The following is a 26,667-nucleotide window of genomic DNA, read 5'->3' as shown; positions in this document are numbered from 1 at the left end:
AATATCTCTATGCACACTACCATATTTGCACCTCACACAGATCCGTGCTGCGCATGCGTACACTCTCCCGTACGTGCGCATACTCACAGTCGCGGGCACCCGCAGGCGCATGGTATGCGTATTTACGGTAGAGTTTATGCGATCGTAGCGTGCGACTCAATCATTACATATTTTCACTAATAATGTATTTTGTAGATTATGGTCCCTTTGATAGAATCTGAAAGTTTGGTTAATATAGAATGTTCATGAACAGAGGAATCCCTCTTTGTTTGATATGAAGGGTCAGATAGGAGTAATACAGTGGTGTTTAGTATCCATCGGAAGAGTATAAAATTAGCAATATTCCGGTGTTGGTTTGAAGCAGATCAATCGCTCGTGCGAATAGTTATGGACATAAGAAGTTTATGAACATTTACTTTATTTGCACTTTATTACCCATGCGGCGGGAAACCCAGTTTCCCTCCCACCTGAGCAGTTGGAAATAGTCACAGCCCACCTGTATGAATCAACCTATGACCTTTTGTTATAATGCGAAGCCGAATTCCTGTGTCCAATGAACAATGAGATTGTAGGGACCATTGAATTGTATTGTGTGTGGGGCATAAATAGCAGGCCGACCATATCCAACTTCACTCTCTTCAACGGTTCTCATTGCTGATAATCGGGAGCTGGATATCGAGGCGCATGCGATCGTTCCCCTTGTGCGTAAGTTTTCTCCGTAATCATATTGTCTTACTGTGAGCCATCTCTCTCTCTCTCTCTATCTCTCCCTCTCTCTCTACTCTTTCTCTCGTATTTTCCTTAAATTGTATTGTATTTTATTTCCTGTGTAGTTTATCTGGTTAGTTGGTTTATGTTATACTGTAGTGTATGCTTTGTACTGTGATTCTTATTACGAGTAATAGTCATAATACACATAATAGGTTTCGGACCCTAAGCCCAGGTATCTGTGTATTCTTTATAGTGTTAAGTATTCTCTGAGCATCGGTGACGCTCAAGCAGCTTTGTAGTTAATCAGGTTACACAAGGTTGCACTTACACTTTGTCTCTACACTAAGGTTTACTGTGTATTTCATTGTTAGAGGTATAGATATAAAGGTTTAACGTTGTGAGCGTCTGCATCGCTGGTGATCTCCTCGTGGTCCCGAGCGCTGCTACGCTATAGCGAATCATTACGATAAGTCAACAGCCAATAGTCTGCCTGCCTGCGATCACCTGGCCGTGAGTGAACGTGACGCCTGAGCGTCTCGATCACGGCTAAGCGATCGATACGCAACTTGCGTACCCTTACGGTACTTCTTACGTAGATAGCGTACAGTGTTCTTAGACCTCATAAAGGGTTATATACACGATAAATATTTAGCTTTGTCACGCTCCTTCAGTGTTAGTTTCTCTGATTCCACCTCTCCTTCGCTACCTCTCTCAGTTGGAGTACCGCAAGGCTCAGTCCTAGGTCCTCTGCTTTTCTCTATCTATACCACATCTCTTGGCAAACTAATCAACTCTTTCGGATTTCAGTACCATCTGTATGCGGATGATACTCAAATCTACCTTTCCTCCCCTGATTTGTCACCATCTGTATTGGGCCGTGTCACTGAATGCCTTTCTGCCATTTCATCTTGGATGACATCTCGCCACCTCAAACTTAATATTTCCAAAACAGAATTAATTATATTTCCACCGGCCAATAGTAGTTTCCAACCTGATATCTCTATCACTGTTGAGAACTCGGCAATCACCCCTACCCAACAAGCTCGCTGCCTAGGTGTCATTCTTGACTCTGAACTGTCCTTTGTTACCCACATTCAATCTGTCTCAAGATCATGTTACATACATCTAAGAAACATATCCAAAATACGACCATATCTTACACAAGACACAGCAAAAACTCTAATCCATGCTCTCATTATCTCCCGCATTGATTATTGTAATAGTCTCCTGACCGGTCTTCCCAAACATAGGCTCTCACCACTACAATCCATTTTGAATGCAGCTGCGAGGCTAATCTTCCTTGCCAGATGTTCATCGTCTGCAGATCCGCTCTGTCAGTCCCTCCATTGGTTACCAGTATTCTACCGTATTAAATATAAAATACTTTTACTCACATACAAGGCTATTAACCAAACTGCTCCAACATACATCTCTTCACTCATCTCAAAATATCTCCCTACCCGACCTCTCCGCTCTGCACAAGATCTACGTCTCTCATCCACACGCATTACTTGTTCACACTCAAAATTGCAGGACTTTATCCTGGCTTCACCCACTCTGTGGAATGCCCTCCCACGCACAGTAAGACTCGCCTCTAGTCTCCAAACCTTTAAATGTTCCCTGAAAACTCACCTCTTCAGACAAGCCTATCAAATTCCAGACCCACCCACATAACCTTCAGTGCTTCCCTATCTAATTACATCCTCTGTAGAGTATTCATAACATCACATATCTTGTCTTTCTTTAGTCTCACACCCTCCTGACACTTGGCCAACTTTGTGGGGTATCATCACACAACCCATTAAGAACCTAGCAATCTGGTGGACCATTATGCAATAGGTAGCATCTATCCTTGTGTATCTATGCCTATTTCCCTATAGATTGTAAGCTTGCGAGCAGGGCCTTCCTACCTCTTTGTCTGTCTGTTTTTACCCAGTTTTGTTCTATTACTGTTGTTCTAATTGTAAAGCACAACGGAATATGCTGCGCTATATAAGAAACTGTTAATAAATAAATAATAAATAACAATATATTTTGGGAAGTTTTGCAAGTATTGATATTAACATTGCTGTCTGCAATACAGCGTTTCTTGTTTGCATCTATATATTCACTGTGATATTTCTTTTCTTCTCACTCAGCACAATATACATGATAAATGCGATGCCTATGCAATAAATTCCAAATTAAATTTAACCTTGTGTGAATTCATCCCTAACAGGACCAGACTGATCCATAGGGGTACAGAAGAAATTCCTGGTGGGGGTAGCTAGCCAAGCCTCTGTGGTGGATGGCCACACCCCTAAGCATGGTCCCCTATCACTACATTCCCCCAGTGGGCCCTTCATGCCCCAGTCCGACACTGATCCCTAAGCATATAAGTATGTTTTTCAGTGTATTAGATGTTATTTTATTGTTAACACTGGACTGTCTGCAACGTGTAGGCCCTACCTATATTTATTGGATGTGCTGTTTTCCATACCAGGATAGCATTAGCCAAATCATTACAGACACCAGATACTCCAATTAAACAAATGTGTTTAACTAAAGAAAGATCACAAACAAAAAGTCTTACCCTAAGTCACAGCTCACTAACAGCAGCAGCACTCTATGGGTCAGTGCACACCATCTTAGATAAGAAGATCCTGTGTGTGATCATGTGCTGCTGTTTCTCTCTTTTCATTCCGACAAGGAGGGATAATTACAGTCGTCAGCCGGGACTTCTGAGCAGCTACAACAAATCACAGTGATTACACCAAATCACTGTCTTTGCAGAGAAACTGCTTTAGTGGCATCCTTGGCAGAATCTGGAGAATCCAGGAGATTTGAAATACAATACTGGGCAGCAGGAGATTAATTACTAAAACGGGAGCCTCTTGCAACTATGGCTAAGAGTATATCTAATTTCTACTCCACAAACAAAATCTCCCAGATTCCATTCCTTTCGACCCGAGGCTAGAGGAAACTTCAGTCCTTTCAAGGTACAGTATGTCTTGCTTCCCCTATAGGAGAGCATTTGGGGGCCATAGCATCCTAGAAATCCACTACCTTGGCCCCAAGTCATTAGACAAACAGTCTACATGACCTTCCAGGGGGCCACAGTTCACCCTCAGGTAGTGGAGGTTCTTACTTACTCAGGTTCCAAAACGCTTTGCTTCAGTCTGACCCGGACATTTTGGTGAGCAGTGTTGTGTCATTCTGAACCTCGTAGGTCCCATGCCAAACTGATTTTGGTGTTACTCCTGTTACATAGGATCCATCCAAAAGGAGGGCTCTGTTATAGGTGGTTTCCTCACTTTTAGACTCCGGAGTGATTGTTCCTGTTCAGGTTCATCAGCAAGGTCTGGGGTTTATTCCAGTCTTTTTTTTCTAGTGAAAAAGTCGGAAGGCTCCTTCCCATCAATTATCAATTGAAAATTGTTAAACCCTTTTTGCGCCCTGGAAAAGTTCAAGATGGAGTCAGTGAGTTTCTGTCATCAGCTCCATGGAAGCTGGGGAATTTTGGGCATTCAAAGACATAAAAAATGCTTACCTCCATATACCTATATGGAAGGTTCATTATCATTTTCTAGGGTTTGCAGTAGATAACTGGCTTTTCAGTTCCAAGCCTTGCCCTTTGGTCTCTTCATGGCTCGCAGATTGTTCACAAAGGTCATGGCCGAGATGGTATCCATATCTGGATGACCTGTTATTCAAGGCTAAAGTCCTTTTCTACAGCAACATCTGCAGCTGTAATTGGACACACTCCAATCTTTTGGGTGTATCATGAACTTTCCCAAGTCTTACTTCCTCTATAAGTATGGCTCTCCTATTCGACAGCCAATGTCAGTGGGTCTTTCTTCTCCTGCAGATGGTTCAGGGCATTTAATGCAGATTCTGTGCTGTTGGTCAAGAAACGGGTTCAGATGTCCTGAATGTCTCTTCAAACTCACCAGTCCCTATTGTGGTTACTACACGGTCCAAATCTGACAAAGAGATCCTCTTACAATTTGGAATTGGGTGTACAGATGGAGCCGCACTCATCTAGTGCGGCTCCATCGCATATGAGCACTCCCGGTGTGACTAGGCGATCCGTCCGCCTAGTCATGCCGGTAGCGCTCAGAGATGCTCCCATTCTAGTGACAGTCAGTCATTCATAACAGGCATTTTCAGGGACCACCATGGAATCTGCTCTCACCATCAATATCCTGGAGTTGAGAATGATCCGGAATGCCTTGGTATAGGCTCAGTAGTCTCTACAGGGCCATCCTGTTGGACAATTCCACAACTGTAAACTACACCAACTAACAGGGCGAAGCTTGGCTCTGGCAGATGATGAAGGAGGTGTCCTGCATCCTTCATTGGGTGGAACTTTATATTCTTGACATATCGGCTATTTACATTCTGGCAGTGGAAAACTGGGAGGCGGAATTACCATTTACAGTTTGTCCAAGAGAATGGGAACTTCACCAGTAGGTGTTTCTGGAGCTCATGGCCATGTGGGGAAGGTCCGACATAGCTCTCCAGCCCACCTGCTTGCACAGGAAACATACTCTCTGGAGCCCTCGATCAAGGGACCTTCACACAGCCTTTGTGGATGCAATGATAGCTCCATGGTGCTTTCGCCTGGGGTATCTGTTTTTTCCTCTGTCACTTCTACACAGGGTCCTTTTGCAGATTCAGCAAGAGGCTCTTCCAATCATTCTGATGCTCCAGACTGACCTTGTCGACAGTGGTATACTCTGCCTCAAGACATGTTGGCTGAGGATCCTTACGGTCTACCTCTTCGGCCAGATCTTCTTTGCCAAGGGCTGTGTCTACACCACAGTTTGCCTCAACTGGCTTTGACGGCATTATTCTAGAGGCTACATCTATATATCATCGAGTTTTGGAGTTTGTAAATATCCTGGTGCAGACATGAACATCTGCTGGCTGCAGTCTTTTGTTTGCTATACCTAATGTCTTTTCTCTAGTATGGAATGACAAAAGGCCTTCGCCTTTCATCCCTCAAGGGGCAAGCTTCGGCGCTGTCAGTCCTATTCCAGAGTCGGTTGGCCACCATTCCGGAAGTTAAGACCTTCCTTCACGGTGTACTTCGTCTCCAGCCACCACCTGTTCCTCCGTAGGACTTGAACTTGGTGTTGGAGGCTCTACACAAGACACCTTTCGAACCTCTAGAATCTGTGGAGTTGCAATACCTCACTTTGAAGGTTGTATCCCTTCTGGCATTGCATCTGCCAGATGAGTTTCTGAATCGCCTGTCCTGCAAACATTTCTGCTCATTTTCCATTTGGTCAGGTGTTTCTTAGGACTAAACCTTCCTTTCTGCCTATGGTCATGTCCATATTCCATCTTAACCAGGACATTGTCCTTCGGGCCTTTCCGCAGGATTTTTCATTAGTCATATCTTCCTTTGTGGTGCTGTTGGATGTGCGGATTCTTTGTTAGTGTTGATTGATGTCCCCAAGCAAGGTTGGTTGGCCTTTAAGAGTACTATTGCTCTATGAGTTACTATCCGTCTGGCCTATTTGTCCTCATATGTGCCTGTTTCGGCTTTTCTACTTGCTCATTTGACTTGCGCTGGTTCGCCATGGCACCTCAGCAAAACAGCTGTGCAGAGCCATGACCTGGTCATCTGTGCACACTTTCACAAAATGTTACCACTTCCATATGTTTGGTGCGCTAAGATGCCAGTTTTGGGCAAACGATTTTGTGTGTGGCCTTGTCGGACACTTCCACCTCCTCTTAGCTTGCTTTGAAAATTCCTAGAAGTATTGATGCAGCGTCCCCTAGAAGGATGAAAGAGGAAATTGTATTTTTTACTCGCCATAAAATCCCTTCCCCAGAGTTCATCTGGGGGACGCTGCGATCTCTCTCTGATTTATTTGATTCTCTTACCAGTTGTTTAATTGTCTATAGGTTTATAGTTTTTGGTTATGTTCTTCCTCCTTGCAGCTTTGCTAAATGAAGACTGAGGTGCTGCTGGAGGTGGGAATGGTTAGAGGGGGTAGGAGTTTAGCTTTTAACTATTTTAGTGCTAAACTCCATAGCCCACACTCTAACCCAGAGGTAATGACTCAGCATCCCCCAGGTGGACTCCAAGGAAGGCCTTAATAGATGACGTTGACAGACTTGTATCATCATGACTGGTGGCAGCACCTGCAGCACTAGTATGTGCTTCCTGCTCTCCTCTCAATTGTTTGTCCTTCATGTCTGTCAACAAACACAAACCAAGTGGGGTACAGCACACACCACAATTTGTACAAAAAATGTACCACTTACAGTGTCGTAATGCGTGTATGAGTCAGAGATAATAATCTAACACTACAGTTTACTTTCACCTAGTGTCGCACAATATGTGTATGAGTACGAAATAATAATATACTGTGGTCTGACTGGCAGTGTCAAGTATGGAGGCCAAGCCTGGGATCGGGATCAGCGTGATCCCGGGATTTAGTCCACAAAACAGCCGGGATTGGAAGCTCCAATCCCGGGTTTTGAGGGATCAGCGTTGATCGTCCTCAGGACACTCAGACGCTGCCTCCCGGCTCCTCAGCGCAGGGTGATGTGCAGTGAGAGGTCACGCTGCCCTGTCACACGCCACTGGGAGCTGCCGGGAGAGAGCAGCTGATGTTTCCCACGCACCCACCCCCCAGTGTATGGGGAGTTATGTGGGCAGGGGGGCGGCCGCACAGGGAAATGCCAATCCCGATACCCGGGATTGAAAAAAATGCCTGGGATTGGCCTCCCTAGTGTCAAGTAATAATGAAAATAAAATTTCTCTAACATCCATAAGAGATACTGGGGACACTTATTACGATGGGGCATAGATGGGGTCCAAAGGAGCCGATGCACTTTAAATTTCTTCAACAGGGTGTGCCCTCCCTCACAGCTCAGTTTCGAAAAATGTTGTTGGGCAACAGCTTACCTGCACCGAGGGACACTGGGGGGGACCAACACTGGCCTCCTGGAGGGGCTGAGTCGGATCCCGCTGACAGGACAATGGTCCTGAGGGTCAGTGTACCGCAGGCATTGCGCTCTTGCGCACACACCCACAGCACGCTGCACACCCGCAGTACAGAGCCTGAAGGTCGACAGAGTGGTGAGTGACAACTGGTGACCTGCTTGCGGGCGCCCCGGTTCTTTTTGCGTCACGAACGTGGGGCGGACATGCGGACTCCCCTTGGGGTGATCCCATAGCCCCCCCCGCGTAGACTGGCCAACAATAGTGAAGTTGTGTGTCAGTAACTTAATTTACACTGTTGGGTAGATTTGCCAGTATAAATATATGTAAAGCTCCAGCGCCATTGCATGGGGCGGAGCTTCCTCGGAGCGGGACCAGCGGCTTCCTGGCACCATTTCCTACACTCACAGCGCTCCTCTAAGAGATACTCCACGGCCAGACACTGGTACAGGGGTGTAGTTAAGGGGGAGAGCCAGCTGTGGGACCCTTCTATTAGGCTCCTCACGCACTGTACACTAAATTGCCTCTCTCCTAGCAGTTCAATTGTTAGTATCAGGCTGTGTGCTGGTTCCTCCTTTCTGAGTCTCTCCACACATACTAGGCTAGACAGGCTTGCTTGTACCCTGTGTCTCTGTGTATGTGTGTGAATGTAAATGTCCTCTGACAGCACGGTGGGTGCTGTTTGTCACACCAGGTTTTCCCCTCTCCTGCGGATTCTCTCATGTGTGAACAATGCAGTCAGCCCTCACAAACTAGTGGGGCTTCTGGGGGTGAATTGCAGGAGCCTCCTTGGCTCAGTTCAATTAAAACTATGATGGCTGACATGTCAAATGAATTAACTATGGCTAGGTAGGAAAGGCAGCTGTTACAACAGTCTATGGCTGCTCTGACAAAAGATAGGGCAGACAGCAGACGTGTTTCTCCTCTCTCTAATCCCTTACCCACAAAAAGAGGGTTACCTGATGTCCTCTCGGAATCCGAGGAGGAGGTACCAAAGGTGGAAGAGGGGGAGAAGCTGGAATCAAATACTGAGTTAGATGATTCCTCTACTGCACAGGGGGTGGAATCCCTTATAATTGCAATAAGAGATGCCTTAAATATTCCTGGTGATGAATCTGATGTGCAGCAATCCTTTTTCTCTGCACAGAAAAAGGTACAGGTCACATTTCCTGACTCAAAGGAACTGGATTACCTTTTCAGGGAACCATGGGTTAGTCCTGATAAGAAATTCCAAGTGTCAAAAAAAAAAATGGATGGCTGCTTTTCCATTTGCTCAGGAAGGGCGTAAAGTGTGGGAAACTTCCCCGGCAGTGGACGCCTCAGTGTCACGCCTGTCTAAAATGTTAGTTCTGCTGGTTCCAGGTGCCACAGCCTTAAAGGAACCTGCAGATAGGAAAATAGAAGAAACTTTAAAATCTATTTATGTTGCAGCAGGGGCATCCCAAAGGTCTGTTATTGCGGATTGTTGGTGACACACGCCATACACACTTGGGCTGGTAACATTCAGGAGGGCTTCGCAGGGGATAAGTCCCTGGCCAATTTGGTGTTGCTGGTTCAGCATATTCAGGATTCTGGCCGCTTCCATTGTGATACCATCAAAGGAATCAATATTATTAATGCCCCTACCTCTACCATGGCGGTCTCTGCGCGCAGAGCGTTGTGGTTACGCCAGTGGGTGGCAGACGCTGAGTCTAAAAAGAGTGTGGAAGCCTTACCCTTCACAAGTGATTGGCTGTTTGGAGGTGAGTTAGACAATTGGATTTCAAAGGTGACCGCTGGAAAGTCCACATACCTCCCCTCTGCTGCTCCGCCAGCTAGACGCTCATACACTGGATCATCTCTGCAGTCTTTCGGACAGTGCACTTTAAGGGTGAAGCCAGAGGTGCCTCAAATGCGGCACGAGGTTCCAGAGGTAAGTCATGTAAGCCTGCTACCACAGGATCTCAGGACCAGGGCGTCGGCTCTGGCTCCTCAAAACCCTTAGCATGATAGTGTACCTCAGCTCCAGGGGGATCTCAGGGTGGGAGCTCATCTGAGATTCTTCAGCTTCATTTGGAACAGCTCCTGCCAGGACACCTGGGTGAAAGACCTGATCTCCCAGGGCTACAAACTGGACTTCAACAGTTCTCCGCCTCACAGGTTTTTCAAATCGGGTTTACCGGCTTCAAACCATGTGCCTCACCCTACAGGAGGCCATTCAAAAGTTAGTCCAGACCCAGGTCATTGTTCCTCTGCCACTTCAGCAACGTGGCAAAGGATACTATTCCAGCCTTTTCGTGGTACCAAAACGGACGGTTCAGTGAGGCCCATTTTGAACCTCAAATCGTTAAACCCATATCTGCGGGTTTTCCGATTCAAAATGGAGTTTCTGAGAGCAGTGATTGCAGGTCTGGAGCAGGGGGAGTTCTTGGGCTCTCTCTCTCTCTCTCTCTTGGTTTGAGCCTCTGGTGTCAGTTGAGGACAAATCCCTTACGTGGAAGACGATTATGCTCTTGGCCTTGGCTTCCACTAGGCGTGTTTTCGGAACTGGGTGCTTTTTCCTGTAGATGTCCCTACCTGGTCTTTCATGCAGACAGAACTGAGCTCAGGGCTCGTCAGCAATTCCTGCCAAAGGTGGTTTCTGTGTTCCACCTGAATCAGCCTATTGTGATTCCGGCGTCTTCAGCTACTTCCTCTCTTCCTAAATCTCTCCAGAGGATTTACGTCAAAAGGACTTCTGCAGTCCGGAAATCGGATTCCTTATTTGTCCTCTATGATGCTCACAAGAAAGGTCTTCCTACTTCCAAGCAGTTCATTTCCCGTTGGATTAGGCTTAATATTTAATAGGCCTATGCTTCGGCGGCCTTACCTGTTCCTAGGTCTGTCAAGGCCCACTCAGCCAGGTCTGTGGGTGCTTCCTGGGCGGCTGCCCAGGGTGTCTCGGTCTTTCAACTGTGTCGGGCCACTACCTGGTCAAGGACAAACACCTTTGTCAAGCTCTACAGGTTTGATACCCTGGCTACGGAGGATGTCCAATTTGGACATATGGTGTTGCAGGTATCTTAGCATGTTCCCACCTGTTCTGGGAGCTTTGGGACGTCCCCATCGTAATAACTGTCCCCAATATCCCTTATGGAAGTTAAAGAAAAGAGTATTTTAATTACCTACCATTAAATCCTTTTCTCGTAGTCTATAAGGGATACTGCACGCCTGCCTCTGTGCTTCAACTTTTTCCTGCAAGTTATTGTTCTTGTGTGAAGTTGTTATTGTCAGCTGTTGCTGTTTTTGTTTCCACTAGCGGTTGCTAGTTTGTTGTTTTGCTGTGTGCTGGTTCGTTAATCTCACCACTCGTGTATTGGGGGTCATTCCGAGTTGATCGCTCGCTAGCTACTTTTAGCAGCCGTGCAAATGCATAGTTGCCGCCCACGAGGGAGTGTATGTTCGCTTTGCAGGAGTGCGAACTCCTGTGCAGCCGAGCGGCTGCAAACACATTTTGTGCAAAACAAGCCCAGCCCTGTAGTTACTTATTCTGTGCGATGATTGCTGCGATGAGTGACACAGTAATGACGTCAGATACCCGCCCAGCAAACGCCCGGCCACGCCTGCGTTTTTCCAAACACTCCCAGAAAATGATCAGTTGCCACCCAGAAACTCCCACTTCCTGTCAATCTCCTTGCAGTCGGCTGTGCAACTGAAAGCGTCGCTAGAACCTGTGCAAAACCACGATGCTCTTTGTAGTCGTACGTCGCGCGTGCGCATTGTGGTGCATATGCATGCACAGTTTTGCCATTTTTTTAACTGATCGCTACGCAGTGAACAACAGCAGCTAGCGATCAACTCGGAATTACCCCCATTGTCATGTTTCCTCCTCTCAAGTATGTCCATCTCCTTTGGGCACAGTTTTCCTAGACTGAGCTGTGAGGGAGGGCATAGAGGGGAGGAGCCAGCACACCCTGTGGAAGAAATTTAAAGTGCACCGGTTCCTTTGGACCCCATCTACAGTTTACCCCATCGTAATAAGTGTCCCCAGTATCCCTTATGGACTACGAGAAAAGGATTTACCGGTAGGTAATTCAAATCCTCTTAAAAATTGTATAGTACACTGGGGTACAACACAAATATGTGGATGGACATTGCACCCCTATACAGACACAGCGGCCCCTGGATGTATACTGGGGTACAGCACAGGAAAAAAAAATAGTTTTATTTTCTTTTAACACTGTGGCAGAGCCCATTTATATATGGACAGATCACTCCTAGATGGACAGGGCACCCCTAGAGGACACAGCAGCCCCTTGTCAGATACAGCAGACGACAGACAAAGCACCCCCTGGACTGATACTGATAGGACACAGCAGCCCCATCAATGTACACAGTATACTAAGATTTTCATTACCACTGGGGCAGAGCCCCTGGATGTGTGGACAGATCACCCCTAGGTAGACACGGCACATCTTGTCAGATACAGCAGATGACAGACAGAGCACACCTGGACTGATGCGGGTGTAGTATGTTATGCCGGCCCTTGGGACCCTGGCGCCGGGATCCCGACCGCCGGCATGCAGGCAGCAGGGTGAGCGCAAAAGAAGGTATGTCAGCTGTCGGGACTCCGGCGTCGATATGGTGAGCGCCGGGATCCCAACAGCCGGCATATCAAATACCTCTCGACTGATACACCAGCCCCACGCCACACAACACAGCACTGAGACGGACACGTCTGTTCAGTACACATTTCGCAGCCGGAGTGAAAATGGATCCAATCACCAGGACCTTTGTAAAAACCCCGTGAGAATCCGACAGTGGGATGATGATGTTTTGCCTCGTTTTGGGATCCGTGTCTGGCGTGAAACCCTGAGACGGACGCGGATCCCAAAGTTCGAGTGTGTCTGCTCATTTCTAGCGGACCCACATGATTACAGTTTGCAATAGTAATTATTGAAATTTCAAACTGTAATTATAGTATGTAAGTATGTTTTGTATAAAACTGTGAACTTATCTGTAAGAGCTTGTACATTGTAATGTGATGTCCATTTCAATCCCGGTGTATCGCACTACAAAAGCCTTGTCGTGCCATATAAATAAGAGATAATAATACATTGAATTTATCTAATATGCTGTATTACTGATATACTGTAATAAAGCTTTGTATAGCTACGATGATGCAATATTTGCCTAATAATTATACAGACTATTTAAAAGTAGTGCAACAGGTATCAAACTTACGTGTTCCAGTTGTTACATTAATGTGTCTTGATCCTGTGTCTACAATTTGCTCCAGTACAGAACATTTCTGGGCTATCAGGTTGTGTTTTTGATACAGTGGCACGTCATAACTCTTTTCAGTGATTTATTTGACAAATACCAGATATTTATCTGCTTGAAGCAATCTGGCTATTCATTAATAACTGAAAACCATGCATCTGCGACAGCGATGACAATCCAGCACAATGCTGTAATTATCTACTTACAATCTGTACTGCAACTTATCGTGTGGAAGTCGGAGAAACTGTTGGGAAAGAAATCAAAAAGCTGACCTATAACTCTTAAGATAGACATACGGATAAAAAAATAGGACTCTGGCGCTGGTTATTAAAGTCACGCATCCATGAGAAGCATATGTAATTTATTCTGAAACGTCTTTTCTGTGTTCTTTTATTCCCCAGATGACATTAAATATTCACATTTAACCTTCTAGCTACCTTGTGTTGCAAACACTTCTTCTTAATACAGATGGGTCATGTATATTTCTCCTCTTTAAATAAGGTTCATAATCATGTCAAGGAGAGCACTCATTAGAGTTGCTTCCCATGCTGAATGGAGACAACACAATTATTACCTGTACTAGAGATGTACAGAATATTAATTACAGGGTAGATACGGATCCCAGTCTTGCAGGGTTATTTTCTGATGCCTTACCGCGCCCAGGGGCAAGATAGGCTAATCATAAAGCGATAAGCAAAAGTAATAGATAAGATATATATATATATATATATATATATATATATATATATACAGGTTGAGTCTCCCTTATCCAAAATGCTTGGGACCAGAGGTATTTTGGATATGGGATTTTTCCGTATTTTGGAATAATTGCATACCATAATGAGATATCATGGTGATGGGACCTAAATCTAAGCACAGAATGCATTTATGTTACATATACACCTTATACACACAGCCTGAAGGTCATTTTAGCCAATATTTTTTATAACTTTGTGCATTAAACAAAGTGTGTCTACATTCACACAATTCATTTATGTTTCATATATACCTTATACACACAGCCTGAAGGTCATTTAATACAATATTTTTAATAACGTTGTGTATTAAACAAAGTTTGTGTACATTGAGCCATCAAAAAACAAAGGTTTCACTATCTCACTCTCACTCAAAAAAGTCCGTATTTCGGAATATTCCGTATTTCGGAATATTTGGATATGGGATACTCAACCATATATATATACAGTAAGTGTAATGGCCAGTGATGATTGTCCACGTACATATAGTTTAATAATACTCTGTGACCATGTTATGAAAAGTAGCACTCTTGTTCAGCACTGCAAAAAACATCCATCTAACAGATGATAGGATGTTTTGTTCTGCAAACTAAATGCAGCATAAACCCAGGGCCGAAACTAGGATTTTTGTCACCCGGGGCAAATACATATTCTTTATACTGTATCTGTGTCCTTTAAATATTGTTATTTTATGTTAATGTTTTTTAGTAGAGAACAGTTGTTCCTCATGTTGATACATGTAAGTCTTCTTGTCACAGCAGGTTTATCAATGGGATCCAGCCTATATTGTATGAATGCAAAATAATGAGAGTTTTGCCTTTGTGTCTTCCTTATGAAAGCAGTGTCGTGTCTCTGATCAATTTTGTTATTATCATCTTCAGCGGTAACAAATAAAACCTTCCTATCCATGGTCTGCACTGTTATCAATTAATAATTATAGGTGGCATATTGACGTATAGATATAACTGTCTGAGTTACTCTTTGATGATTATCTTAACAGAAGATAAGGAAGGAAAGAGAGACGTGAAAAGTGCAAAAGAATCCAAAGCAAGAGCAGAACAGAAAAAGAAAACAAAGGCGGTGAGTACACTATATGTAATGCCCGTGTACTGTGTAATGGATGCACTTACTGTGCTGACATGTGACACCAAAGTGATGAATTTACGCCCTTTGTTTCTGAACTGTTTCATTAACTGGTAGCACTTACATTGTCTCAGCAGAGCAGAGGATGCTGAGAAGAGATGAGGTTGTCTCTCTTAATACAGTTAATTCTATTTGGAGGATCATCTTGCTCATTGCCACCCTAGTGTCTGAGCAGGGCCGGTTCTTAGTCTTGTGGCGCCCCGGGCAAAATATGGGGGCGTGGCTTTGAATGGGGGCGTGGTCACGACGCTGAAAGAAAAAAGAAAAGAAAAAAAAAGTATACTTACCATCCCCGTTCCTGATCCAGACCGCTGCAGACCCCCATCCGCCGGCGGCGCCGCTCTTCTCCTCTCTTCGATCTATGGGAGAGACGTTATTACGTCTCTCCCATAGAACAGCATAGACAATAGAGGTCAATTATGACCCCTAGTGTCTGTGCCACTATGCTGTGCGGTGCGCGATGACGTCATCGCGCATCGCACAGCAAAGGTCCTCTACATGAAGGGAAACTAGACCGTAGCGTCTAGTTTCCCTTCATGGAGAGGACCTTTGCTGTGCGGTGCGCGATGACGTCATCGGGCACCACACAACTAAAGTCCTCTCAATGAAGGGAAACTAGACGCTACGCGTCTGGTTCCCTTCAAAGCAGGGGGGGGGCACAGCAGGGCACTGCGGGGGGCACAGTGGCGGATCTTGCACTGGTGCGGCGCCCTCCGGATGGCGCCGGCGCCCTCCGGAAGGCGGCGCCCCGGGCAAAAGTTCCGCTTGCCCGTGGCAAGAACCGCCACTGTGTCTGAGGTCATGTCACATGGTACAAACTTCTCTTGCAGCTTTTAGTAGTATCATTAGTAGTATATCTGGTCACACTTGTGATGTAATATACATGTTGGGCTAATGCAGGCTTGCAACAAAACAATCCATTATCACCATTTCTGCAGCAGGGTACATTGTGTTCCACAGGGAAACATCGGGGTGTAGAGTAGATCTTGATCCAGTGGCACAAACAGGCTAAAGCTTTAGGCTGTCCCAGGATGCATTGGGGCCTCCTCTATAAACCTCGCCTCCAGACACAAGGTCATATATATAGTGCATCACAGTATTTACCTATTACGTGTATTCTACTGTGTACTCAGTCACATAATACCGGATTTATTTGCAGGTGTTGTGTACTGTGTATTTAGTCACGTACTAATGGATTTATACGCAGGTATTGTACTCTGTCTGGCTTTATCTTACTAAACCACTCTGTTGTTGCAATTGTGTACAATGTGTAACAAGAAGGGTAGTAAGTCTGTGGACACTCCTGTATCATGCAGAGCGTGCAACAAGGATAATCTTATGGGGGAAGTTTTGTATGATGGTCTGTGTACTGTGTGTCATACATCCCAGTCAGTCCGCAACTCCTGCAACCAATCAGGAGCCACCCTTGGCTGCACTCTCAAACTTACTAGGTACTCTGGTGGAACGCATTACGCACCCTATGGGACCACCTGTACCACTACAGCAACAAATTGTCCCTATGGTTAATCCGCCTTGGGTGAAATATTTGTCTACCTAGTCGCACCAATTAAATCAATCCTTGATCAGACAAAAACCTACTGCAGGTCACTCTCGTGTCTCTGGGTCAGCTAAGTGGGCTGCTTCCTCCTCACAATCAGCTAATCTCTCAGATCTGAAGAGGAGGGGGAGCATACTGCCCTGTCAGACAGTGAATCAGGTGTTTCTATATGTGTGTCATTGAGCCCCCTCCCCCTCCCCACCCGGTTAAAAACGAGATTTATGGTAAGAACTTACCGTTGTTAAATCTCTTTCTGCGAGGTACACTGGGCTCCACAAGGATTAACATCGGGGTGTAGAGTAGGATCTTGATCCGAGGCACCAACAGGCTCAAAGCTTTTGACTGTTCCCAAGATGCTCAGCGCCACCTTCTCTATAACCCCGCCTCCATGCACAGGGAGCTCAGTTTCGGTAACCACTTCAATGCAGTAGCAGGTACCAGAGACGACAATCGCTCGTAGCCAAATACACCACACCACAGGAGATGGTGTCAGCAGCTATGCCAATACCAACCCAAAGAAGCAAAGTGCTTCAGGGTGGGCGCCTTGTGGAGCCCAGTGTACCTCGCAGAAAGAGATTTAACAACGGTAAGTTCTTACCATAAATCCCGTTTTCTGCTGCGGGGTACACTGGGCTCCACAAGGATTAACATCGGGGATGTCCTAAAGCAGTTCCTTATGGGAGGGGAAGCACTGTAACGGGCACAAGAACCCGGCGTCTAAAGGAAGCATCCTGGGAAGCGGCGGTATCGAAGGCATAGAACCTTATAAACGTGTTCCCTAAGGACCACATAGCCGCCTTGCACAATTGTTCAAGTGTCGCACCACGGTGGGCCGCCCAAGAAGGTCCAAACGACCGAGTAGAACGGGCCTTAATAGTAGCATGAGCTGGACGACCAGCCTGTACATAAGCATGTGCAATCACCATTCTAATCTATCTGTCCAGAGTCTGCTTGGAAGCAGGCCAGCCATGTTTATGAAAACCAAACAATACAAAAAGAGAATCAGATTTCCTAATGGAGGAAGTTCTCTTCACGTAGATACGGAGAGCCCCGTACCACGTCCAAAGACCGCTCTTTGGCAGATAACACAGGAGAATTAAAGGCCGGAACCGCAATCTCCTGGTTAAGGTGGAAGGAAGACACCACCTTAGGTAAATAACCCGGCCGCGTTCTAAGAACCGCCCAGTCACGGTGAAAAATTAAATAGGGAGACTTACAGGATAAGGCACCCAAGTCCGAGACCCTTCTAGCTGTAGCAATAGTTGCAAGAATAGGACCTTAAGGGAAAGCCACTTAAGGTCAGCAGAGGCAAGAGGCTCAAACGGAGACACTTGCAAGGCCTCCAAAACCACCGACAAGTCCCAAGGGGCCACAGGCGGCACATAAGGAGCCTGAATCCACAACACACCCTGAGTGAATGTATGGACATCAGGTAGGATAGCAATTTTCCTCTGAAACCAAACCGACAAGGCAGAGATGTGAACCTTAAGGGAGGCCAGACGCAAGCCTAAGTCTAGGCCCTGTTGTAGAAAGGCCAATAGTTTGGCCATACTAAACTTTAAAACGTCATGATTGTTAGACGCACACCAAGTAAAGTAAGCATTTCAAACCCTATGGTAGATCCGAGCAGAAGCCGGCTTACGGGCCTTCAACATAGTTCGAACGACCGCCTCAGAAAAACCCTTGGCCCTCTGGACGGAAGCCTCAAGAGCCATGCCGTCAAAGCCAGATGTGCCAAATCCTGGTAAACACAAGGGCCCTGAATGAGGAGGTCTGGTCGTTGTGGAAGTAGAAGGTAATGATCCCACGAGAGACCCAGGAGATCGGAGAACCAGTGCCGTCGTGGCCACGCTGGAGCGACCAGAAGCAGGTTTCCTCCTTCTTGCTTGATCTTCCGTATTACTCTAGGCAGGAGTGACACTGGAGGGAACACGTACGGTAGCTGAAAGTTCCATGGAATTGCCAGAGCGTCCACGAACGCAGCTTGAGGATCCCTTGTCCTTGCTCCGAAGACCGGAACCTTGTGATTGTGTCGAGACGCCATCAGATCCACATCTGGAAGGCCCCACGTGTTCACGAGAAGTAGAAACACCTCCGGATGGGGGATCCACTCTCCTGCATGTACGTCCTGACGACTGAGATAGTCTGCTTCCCGGTTCAGGACGTCCGGAATGAACACTGCAGATATGGCCGGCAGATGGCGCTCCGCCCACAGAAGAATCTGTGATACTTCCCTCATTGCCATATGGCTTCGAGTGCCGCCTTGATGATTTATGTACGCCACCGTGGTGGCGTTGTCCGACTGTACTTGAACACGGTCTGTTCTGTATTAGATGCTGGGCCATTGTCAACTTGTTGAGCACTGCCCGCAGTTCCAGAATATTGATCGAGAGCAGAGACTCCTCCTTGGTCCACCGACCCTGAAGAGAGTGTTGTTCCAACACCGCGTCCCAACCTCTCAGACTGGCATCTGTTGTCAGAAGGACCCAGTCGAATATCCAGAAGGGATATTGCTCAATTGTTGGTCCTGAAGCCAGCAGCTCAGTGACAGGCGGACCTCCGGAGACAAGGAGATCATGTGAGATCTGATCCGGTGAGGCAGGCCGTCCCACTTGGTCAGAATTAACTTCTGCACAGGGCGAGAGTGGAATTGAGCATACTCCACCATGTCGAAAGCCGACACCATGAGACCCAGCACTTGCATTGCCGAATGTATCAACACTTGCGGACGAGATAGCATCGAATCCTGTCCTGAAGCTTCAGGACTTTCTCCTGAGACAGGAACAACCGTTGGTTGTGAGTGTCCAATAACGCTCCTAGATGCAACATGCTTCGAGCAGGAACCAAGGAGGATTTCTTCCAGTTGATCAGCCACTCGTGGGCTTTCATGCACTGGACCGTCAGATCGAGATGACACAGGAGAAGTTCTGGGGAATTTGCCAGGATCAACAAATCGTCCAAGTACGGTAGGATCCTGACCCCTTGACGGCGGAGTGTAGCCGTCATGACCGCCATAACTTTGGTGAAAACTCGCGGAGCCATTGTCAAACCAAAGGGTAATGTCCGAAAGTGGTAATGAAGGTTGCCCACCACAAACCTCAGGTACTGCTGATGAGATACCGCAATAGGAATATGTAGGTAGGCATCCTGTATGTCCAGGGAGACCATATATTCCCCAGTCTCCATAGCCAGAACAATAGAGAGCAGCGTTTCCATACGAAACTTGGAGATCCGCACATGCTTGTTCAAGGACATCAGATTGAGAATGGGCTGCGAGGACCCATTTGGTTTCGGGACTAGAAACAGCGGTGAATAGTACCCCTTGCCTCTCTGAGCCAGAGGCACCTGTACTACCACTCCTGTGGTCAGGAGGGAATGTACCACCTAGTGCAACGTGTTTGTTTTTGCCGGATCCAGAGGCACAACTGTCAGGCAAAATCGCTGAGGAGGACGATTCTTGAAGGGTATGGCGTAACCTCGAGTGACGACTTCCCTCGTCCAGGTATCTGAAGTGGTCTTCAACCATTCCTGGGCAAAACCTAGAACTCGGCCCCCCCACCCTGGGATCCCACAGAGGGAGATGCAGCAGGCTGTCATGCGGCAGGCTTGTCAGTTTTGGAAGCTGGTTGACGGGCGGCCCAGGCACGCTTCGGTCTGGGCTTGTCAGGTCTGGAAGCACAAGCATGCTTTGGGTACGCCTGACCTTTTGCTTTTCCTGCAGGACGAAAGGGCAGAGGGAAAGTACTTTTAGCCTTCTGTGCTGAAGGAGCCGTACTAGGTAGGCAAGCTGTTTTAGCAGTAGCCAGATCAGCCACAATCTTATTGAGGTCTTCTCCAAAGAGAATGTCTCCCTTGAAAGGAAGGAAGCACCTCCAGGGTTTTCTTGGAATCCATATCCACCGACCAGGATCTCAACCAAAGAATACGTCTGGCCAAGACGGACGTAGTAGCAACCTTGGCCGCGAGCACCCCGGCATCGGAGGCCGCCTCCTTAAGGTACAGAGAAGCCGTGGCAATATACGATAGACATTGTCGAGCATGCTCAGATGCACAGGAAGGCAATTCTGCCTCAAGTTCCTGAGCCCATGCCTCAACAGCTTCAGCAGCCCAAGATGAATAGGCTGCCTGAGGCAGCCAGCTGTTAAGTGCCTGCTTACTGCATGGCACCAACTTACAAACTGAGCTCCCTGTGCATAGAGGAGGCGGCGCTGAGCATCTTGGGAACAGTCAAAAGCTTTGAGCCTGTTGGTGCCTCGGATCAAGATCCCACTCTACACCCCGATGTTAATCCTTGTGGAGCCCAGTGTACCCCGCAGCAGAAATATGCATTAGTGTGCCCCTTCCCCTCTTAGTCTGTATGTACATCATTGTGCCCCCTCCCCTACTGATCATTATGTGCATGTGCCCCCTTCACTCCTAGTCTATATATACAGTAAATTAGTGTGCCCCGCTCCACTCCTAATTGCAAATTTATGTCCCTGCCCTTGTGGTTGCTATTAAGCAAATCCTACAAATCATTGATGATGAGGTTTTCACTACTGTGGCTAAGAAAACTGATATGTTTAAACGGCAGAAGGTGATTAAAAAATCTATTACCCCATTCTGAACATTTGGTGGACATCAGGCAGGAACCCTAGTCTAATCCAGGGAAGAAATTCCTTCTGTCTAAACGGGCCTTAGCTCGCTATCCTCTCCCTGCAGAGTTATGTAACAAGTGGGAAAATCCCCCGCCGGTCGATTCTCATGTCACCTACCTAGTGGTGTCATCTACTCTGCCTGTCACCACTGTCACTTCAGTGAAGGAACCGACTGATAAGCGCGTGGAGGGATGCCTGAAATCTATTTATTCCCTTACAGGTGCTGTACATAGACCTACTATTGCAGCCTCTTGGGCTGCAAAAAGTATTAAAGCATGGGTTCAGGCCTTAGAGGAAGAGCTGCCCGAGGATATATCTGACAATACCTTTCTCACATTATCACCGCCACCTATAACATTCAAGAGGCGTCCTCTGAGATGGGTGTGTTGGCAGCCAAGGCGTCGGCTATGCCTGTCCTGGCTCGCCGTATTCTGTGGTTGAGGTCATGGAAGGTGGACCTGGACCCCAAAAAGACCTCGGAGGTGCTCCCCTTTAAAGGGGACATTTTGTTTGTGGAAGACCTTAATAAAATTGTATCTGAGTTAGCAGCTGCTAAGACTGTTTTTTTCTCCCAAATACTAATCCTTCTGCACAGAAGGCAAAAGGTACCACTTTTCGTTACTTTTGGCCTCAAAGGAAAGCAAAAGGTCAGGCATACCCGAGACAGTCTCGTGCGCCCGAAACCACAAAGCCCAAGGCTAAAAAATCCTGGAAGACCCGTCAGCCTTCCTCTAAACAAGACAAGCCTGCTGTCAGGAAACTTTTCACCTTAACCAAGAGATTGTGGTTTCGGCCTTTGGGGGTCATTCCGAGTTGATCGTAGCTGTGCTAAATTTAGCACAGCTACGATCAGGCACTCAGACATGCAGGGGGACGTCCAGCACAGGGCTAGTCCTTCCCACATGTCAGTGCGGCCCCCCCTCCCCCGCAGAAATGCAAAAGCATCGCACAGCGGCAATGCTTTTGCATTTGAGGAGTAACTCCCGGCCAGCGCAGCTCCTGCTGCTGGCCGGGAGAACCTCTTCGCTGCCCGGGTCGCAGCGGCTGCATGTGACGTCATGCAGCCGCCGCAGCTCGCCCCCCCAATGGTCCGGCCACGCCTGCGTTGGCCTGACCACGCCCCCTAAACTCCAGCCCCCTCCCGCCCAGTGACTGCCTCTGCCTGTCAATCAAACAGTAGTGCAAGGCATCTACGTGGTCCTCTGTGAACACGTTTATTAGGTTCCATACCTTTGATACTTCCGCCTCCCAGGATGCTGCCTTTGGACGCCGGCTTCTCATACCGGCGTCTCCTCCCTTAAGGAACTGCTTAAGGACATCCCTGATGTTTTCCTGTGGAAACGAATGTAACCTGCTGCAGAAAAGGAGAGTTATGGTAGTCTTACCATTGTTAACTCACTTTCTGCAAGGTACATTGGGTTCCACAGGGCACCCACTCTGACACATCTAGCTTCTATGGGTTTGTATGGCATTAGCCGCTGGTACCTTGTCCTGTGGTGAGAATGTGGTTCTATGTGACTAACATCTACCTTCTCTCTTACCTGCTCCTGCATTGGACTGGTTAACAAAACTGAGCTTTAGTGCCTGTAGTAGAGTTATAGAGGAGGCCCCATGCATCCTGGGACAGCCTAAAGCTTTAGCCTGTTGGTGCATCTCGATCAAGATCCACTCTACACCCCGATGTTTGAACCCAATGCACCTCGCAGAAAGAGAGTTAACAATGGTAAGTCTACCATAACTCATCATTCGTCAGGTCACTAGCTATTGTACCAGTCATTGCTGGATATCTTTTTCCTCTTTCCCACACTTCTTTCTATCTCTTCCCCTCTCTTATTTCGTCTCTGTCTGTCTCTCTCTCTGCCCCTTCCTGCCCCATCCGTTCCTTTTCTCTATGTCTCCACCCCATCTCTGGCGCTCCCCCTTTCTATGTCTATCCCTACCTCCCATATCTCTCTCTCTCTTTCTCTCTCTCTGCACCTTCCTCCCTATTTGTCCCTCCTTCCTCTTTCTTTCTCTCCTCTCCTTTGCTTTCTCTCTCCCTCTTTCCTCTGTCGCTACTCATTATATAATAGATCATACTGGTTAAGGGTTTCTCACCTTCTTCCAAGCTGTCCCTGGTTGCCACTCTGCCTCTTGTAGCTACCTCGCCTTACTGGCTTCTGTGGTATCACCCAACTTCTAATTTAGGGCAACTCTATTCTCCTCCTTTGTTTAATATGGTGAAAACTGCCCCTTTCACCATGAAATTGAGCCTGTGTGGCTTCTGCCAGGCACAACGGCAGGCTGGGGGGAGGTAGGGGGGGCATATGCCTCCCTCTTGCTTTCACTGCACATCTCATGGATAGGCATTATAGCCCATTATATAATAGACAAGTATATATTTAGCATCTTATGTGCATTATCTGTCTTGCAGATACCCATCAATCGTGTTCTACCAGCTAACTGCATGCCAGTGGAAGCCCATCGTTTCAAATGTATCCTTGTGAAAAATAGTCATTGCTGAGTTATATCTGGTATACAGTAATTGCAGCTTGGAGTTTCATGTATCTGTGTTTTTTGTGGTCATTTGGTAAAGGTTGGTATTGTTGTGTATTTGCGTGCTTCCTTACCAATATGCATCAGACATTGTGGATCCTTTCAATGAAATAAAAGAACCAGGTAAAGACTTAATATAACCCCAGTGCCCAGAGGTATGAACACTTGTTCGATAATAATGACTTTACAAACAATGGCTGCTACAGTCATTGGTTTAGTCGCCCACTCTGTCAATGCTAAAAAAAACCTGCTGTGCACAATGAATTGTATATCAAATGCTGCAATTACTTAATATGGATTTAATAACACCTAATGTTGGTAAATACAAAAAAAGAGCCTTGCTCTTTGTTTATTGTTTATTAAGTATGCGCTTTATTTTAGATAATAGAAAATTAAATGGTAAATATAGGAGAGCTTAAAAACTCAATTTTCTATTCATTTTGTCCCTTTTCAGAAACACTCAGCCCTGGCTATAGAATGAATGAGGTTCTTATAAATTACAGCCAGCAATTTACAGCTCATTGGGAAGGAATTATAGGAAGTTCTCATGTGCCCAGGTTTGTTTTCAATTGAGGATATTGCAATTGCCTTTTTAGTGTCAATAAAAGCAAGTCAATGCGGTTTATTGTTATCTTTTAATTATTTTTAAGCTACTGTTTTATTGACATTTGTACAGTCAATATTGTACAGTTCTAGCTGCAATGCTAGGTGATGTTAAAGAGGTCTGGAAGTATTGATCTCACCTCTCTAGCCCAAAGTAAAATCTTTTAAGTTTTACATTCTGTTTTTGTTTTGTTTAGTAAGAAACGTTTTTATAAGTAAATGTTGGCCACTTGCAACCAATAAATCTTCTGTGTTCAGGGTATATGATTTTTACAAGAAATTTTTAGCACTTTATTACTGTCGCTGTATAAATTTATGAAATTGAAACAGGTTCTTTTCCACTTCTGTATACACACTGGCCATGTCCAGTGGCGTGTGGTGAGGTCAGTGGCTGGTGAGGCACTACAGCCATAATGTCCGCCGAATCCTGCCGATGACCCCTACCGCCGCCAAGCCAATGCCCACTACTGCCTCTGAGCCGATGCCCGCTGCCACCGCCATGGCTTACAAACTCGCCCACCATCAGTTGACCCAGCCCTCCGCCACTAATTTGCATCTCAGTCCGATGCCGCCAATGCCCGCTGCCTGCCTGCTCATCATACTTGTGATATATTGTACATTTTTATAGAAAAAAAATAAAAATTAGTGTTTGGGACTGGGAAGGGAGTGGGAGGAGGACATGAATGCAATTTTGTTGTCCAGGGCTTCCATTAACTTAATGGAGAAGGGTCTGAATGGATTAAAAAAAATTTAAAAAATGTGTGAGGTCCCCCTTCCTAAGTATAACCAGCCTCGGGCTCTTTGAGCCAGTCCTGGTTGTTTAAATACTGGGGAAAAAATTGGACAGGGTTTTCCCGTATTTAGACAACCAGCACCGGGCTCTTAGTCCGGTCCTGGTTCCAAATATACGTGGGACAAAAGATGCAGGGGTCCCTGTGTTTTTTAAACCAGCACCGGGCTCCACAAACCAGGGACATAATGCCACAGCCGGGGGACACATTTATGTAGGTCCCTGCGGCCGTGGCATTACCCCCCCCCAACTAGTCACCCCTGGCTGGGGTTCCCTGGAGGAGTGGGGACCCCTTAAATCAAGGGGGTTGGGGGTCACCCCCCCCCCCCCCTCCAGACACCCAAGGGCCAGGGGTGAAGCCCGAGGCTGTCACCAGCACCCCTGGGCGGTGGGTGCCGGGCTGATAGCCATTAGTGTGTAAAAAAAAGAATATTGTTTTTTGTTGTGGAACTACAAGGCACAGCAAGCCTCCCCCGCTTGTTGGTACTTGGAGAACCTCAAGTACCAGCATGCGGGGAAATAATGGGCCTGCTGGTACCTGTAGTTCTAAAACCACAAAAAATACCCAAATAAAAACACAGCACACACACCGTGAAAGTAAAAATGTATTAAAACACACTTACACACTCACACATACCTACATCCCACGCCGGTCACGTCCACTCGTCCATGTAGAATCCAATAGGGTATCTGTAAAAATGAGAGAGAGATTACTTACCTACATCCCACACCGATCACGTCCACTTGTCTGTAGAATCCAATAGGGGTACCTGTAAAAATGAAAATTATACTTACAAACAAAGTAATCCACAGAAGGGGGGAAAGGAGAGAGAGATTGAGAGAGAGATGCACTCACTGAGGCGGGAGGACGTTGGAGCACAGACAGGGGAGAGTGCTGCTGCTGGCTGTGAGGGCAGAGCAGGAGCCAGAGGAATGAGGGGGAGGGGGGATTCTTACCCGGCCACTGCAAACAGGCGCCGCGCCGTAGGAACGAGGGGGGGGGGGGGATTCCCTCCGGCCACCGCACACAGGCGCCGCGCCGGAGGAGGAACGAGGGGGAAGGGGATTCCAAGGGAGAGTGCTGCTGCTGGCTGTGAGAACGGAGCAGGTGCCGGAGGAGGAATGAGGGGGAGGATTCCTACCCAGCCACCGCACAAAGGCGCCGGAGGAGGAGCGAGGGGGGGATTCCTACCCAGCCGCCGCACACAGGCGCCAGAGGAGGAACGAGGGGGGGGGATTCCAGGGGAGAGTGCTGTTGCTGGCTGTGAGGACGGAGCAGGCGCCGGAGGAGGAACGAGGTGGGGGGATTCCTATCCGGCCACCACACACAGGCGCCGCGCCGGAGGATGAACGAGGGGGGGGGGGGGATTCCAGGGAAGAGTGCTGCTGCTGGCTGTGAGGATGGAGCAGGCGCCGCAGGAGGAACGAGGGGGGGGGGATTCCTACCCGGCCACCACACACAGGCGCCCCGCCGGAGGAGGAATGAGGGGGGGGGATTCATACCCGCCCACCGAACTCAGTCTCAGGTACACAGGCGCCGCCACTTCTGCCTCCAGCTCCGCCTTTGGGTGATTGGACAGCGGATCCAGCACTGGGCCAGTCACATATGGGGGACTGACAGGGGCGTGCATTCATCTGGGCTGAATGCACGCCCCTGTCATTGAGGCACCCGTATAGGTGCCACTGCCCCATGCATTTTCAATGGGCTGTGAACTTCGCCTTGCCCCCTGCCCGCCCCCTTGCCTGGACTTTTA

General features: G+C 47.2%; 1 protein-coding gene across 3 annotated transcripts in view; it reads left to right on the top strand.

Moving 5' to 3' along the window:
- Positions 1 to 26,667, top strand: part of CFAP46 (cilia and flagella associated protein 46) — a 798,890-nt gene that overhangs the window by 747,003 nt on the left and 25,220 nt on the right. For all 3 annotated transcript variants that reach the window (XM_063962013.1, XM_063962014.1, XM_063962012.1), the window contains exons 52-55: positions 14,648 to 14,727; positions 23,399 to 23,459; positions 23,608 to 23,643; positions 23,975 to 24,077. In XM_063962013.1, the coding sequence (XP_063818083.1) occupies positions 14,648 to 14,727; positions 23,399 to 23,459; positions 23,608 to 23,643; positions 23,975 to 24,077 (280 nt within the window). The remainder of the gene's footprint in view (positions 1 to 14,647; positions 14,728 to 23,398; positions 23,460 to 23,607; positions 23,644 to 23,974; positions 24,078 to 26,667) is intronic.

This window comes from Pseudophryne corroboree, chromosome 3 (assembly GCF_028390025.1).
Source record: "Pseudophryne corroboree isolate aPseCor3 chromosome 3, aPseCor3.hap2, whole genome shotgun sequence".
Lineage (NCBI taxonomy): Eukaryota > Metazoa > Chordata > Amphibia > Anura > Myobatrachidae > Pseudophryne > Pseudophryne corroboree.
Note: the sequence above shows the minus strand (reverse complement) of the source record. Positions and strands in the feature narration are given on the sequence as shown.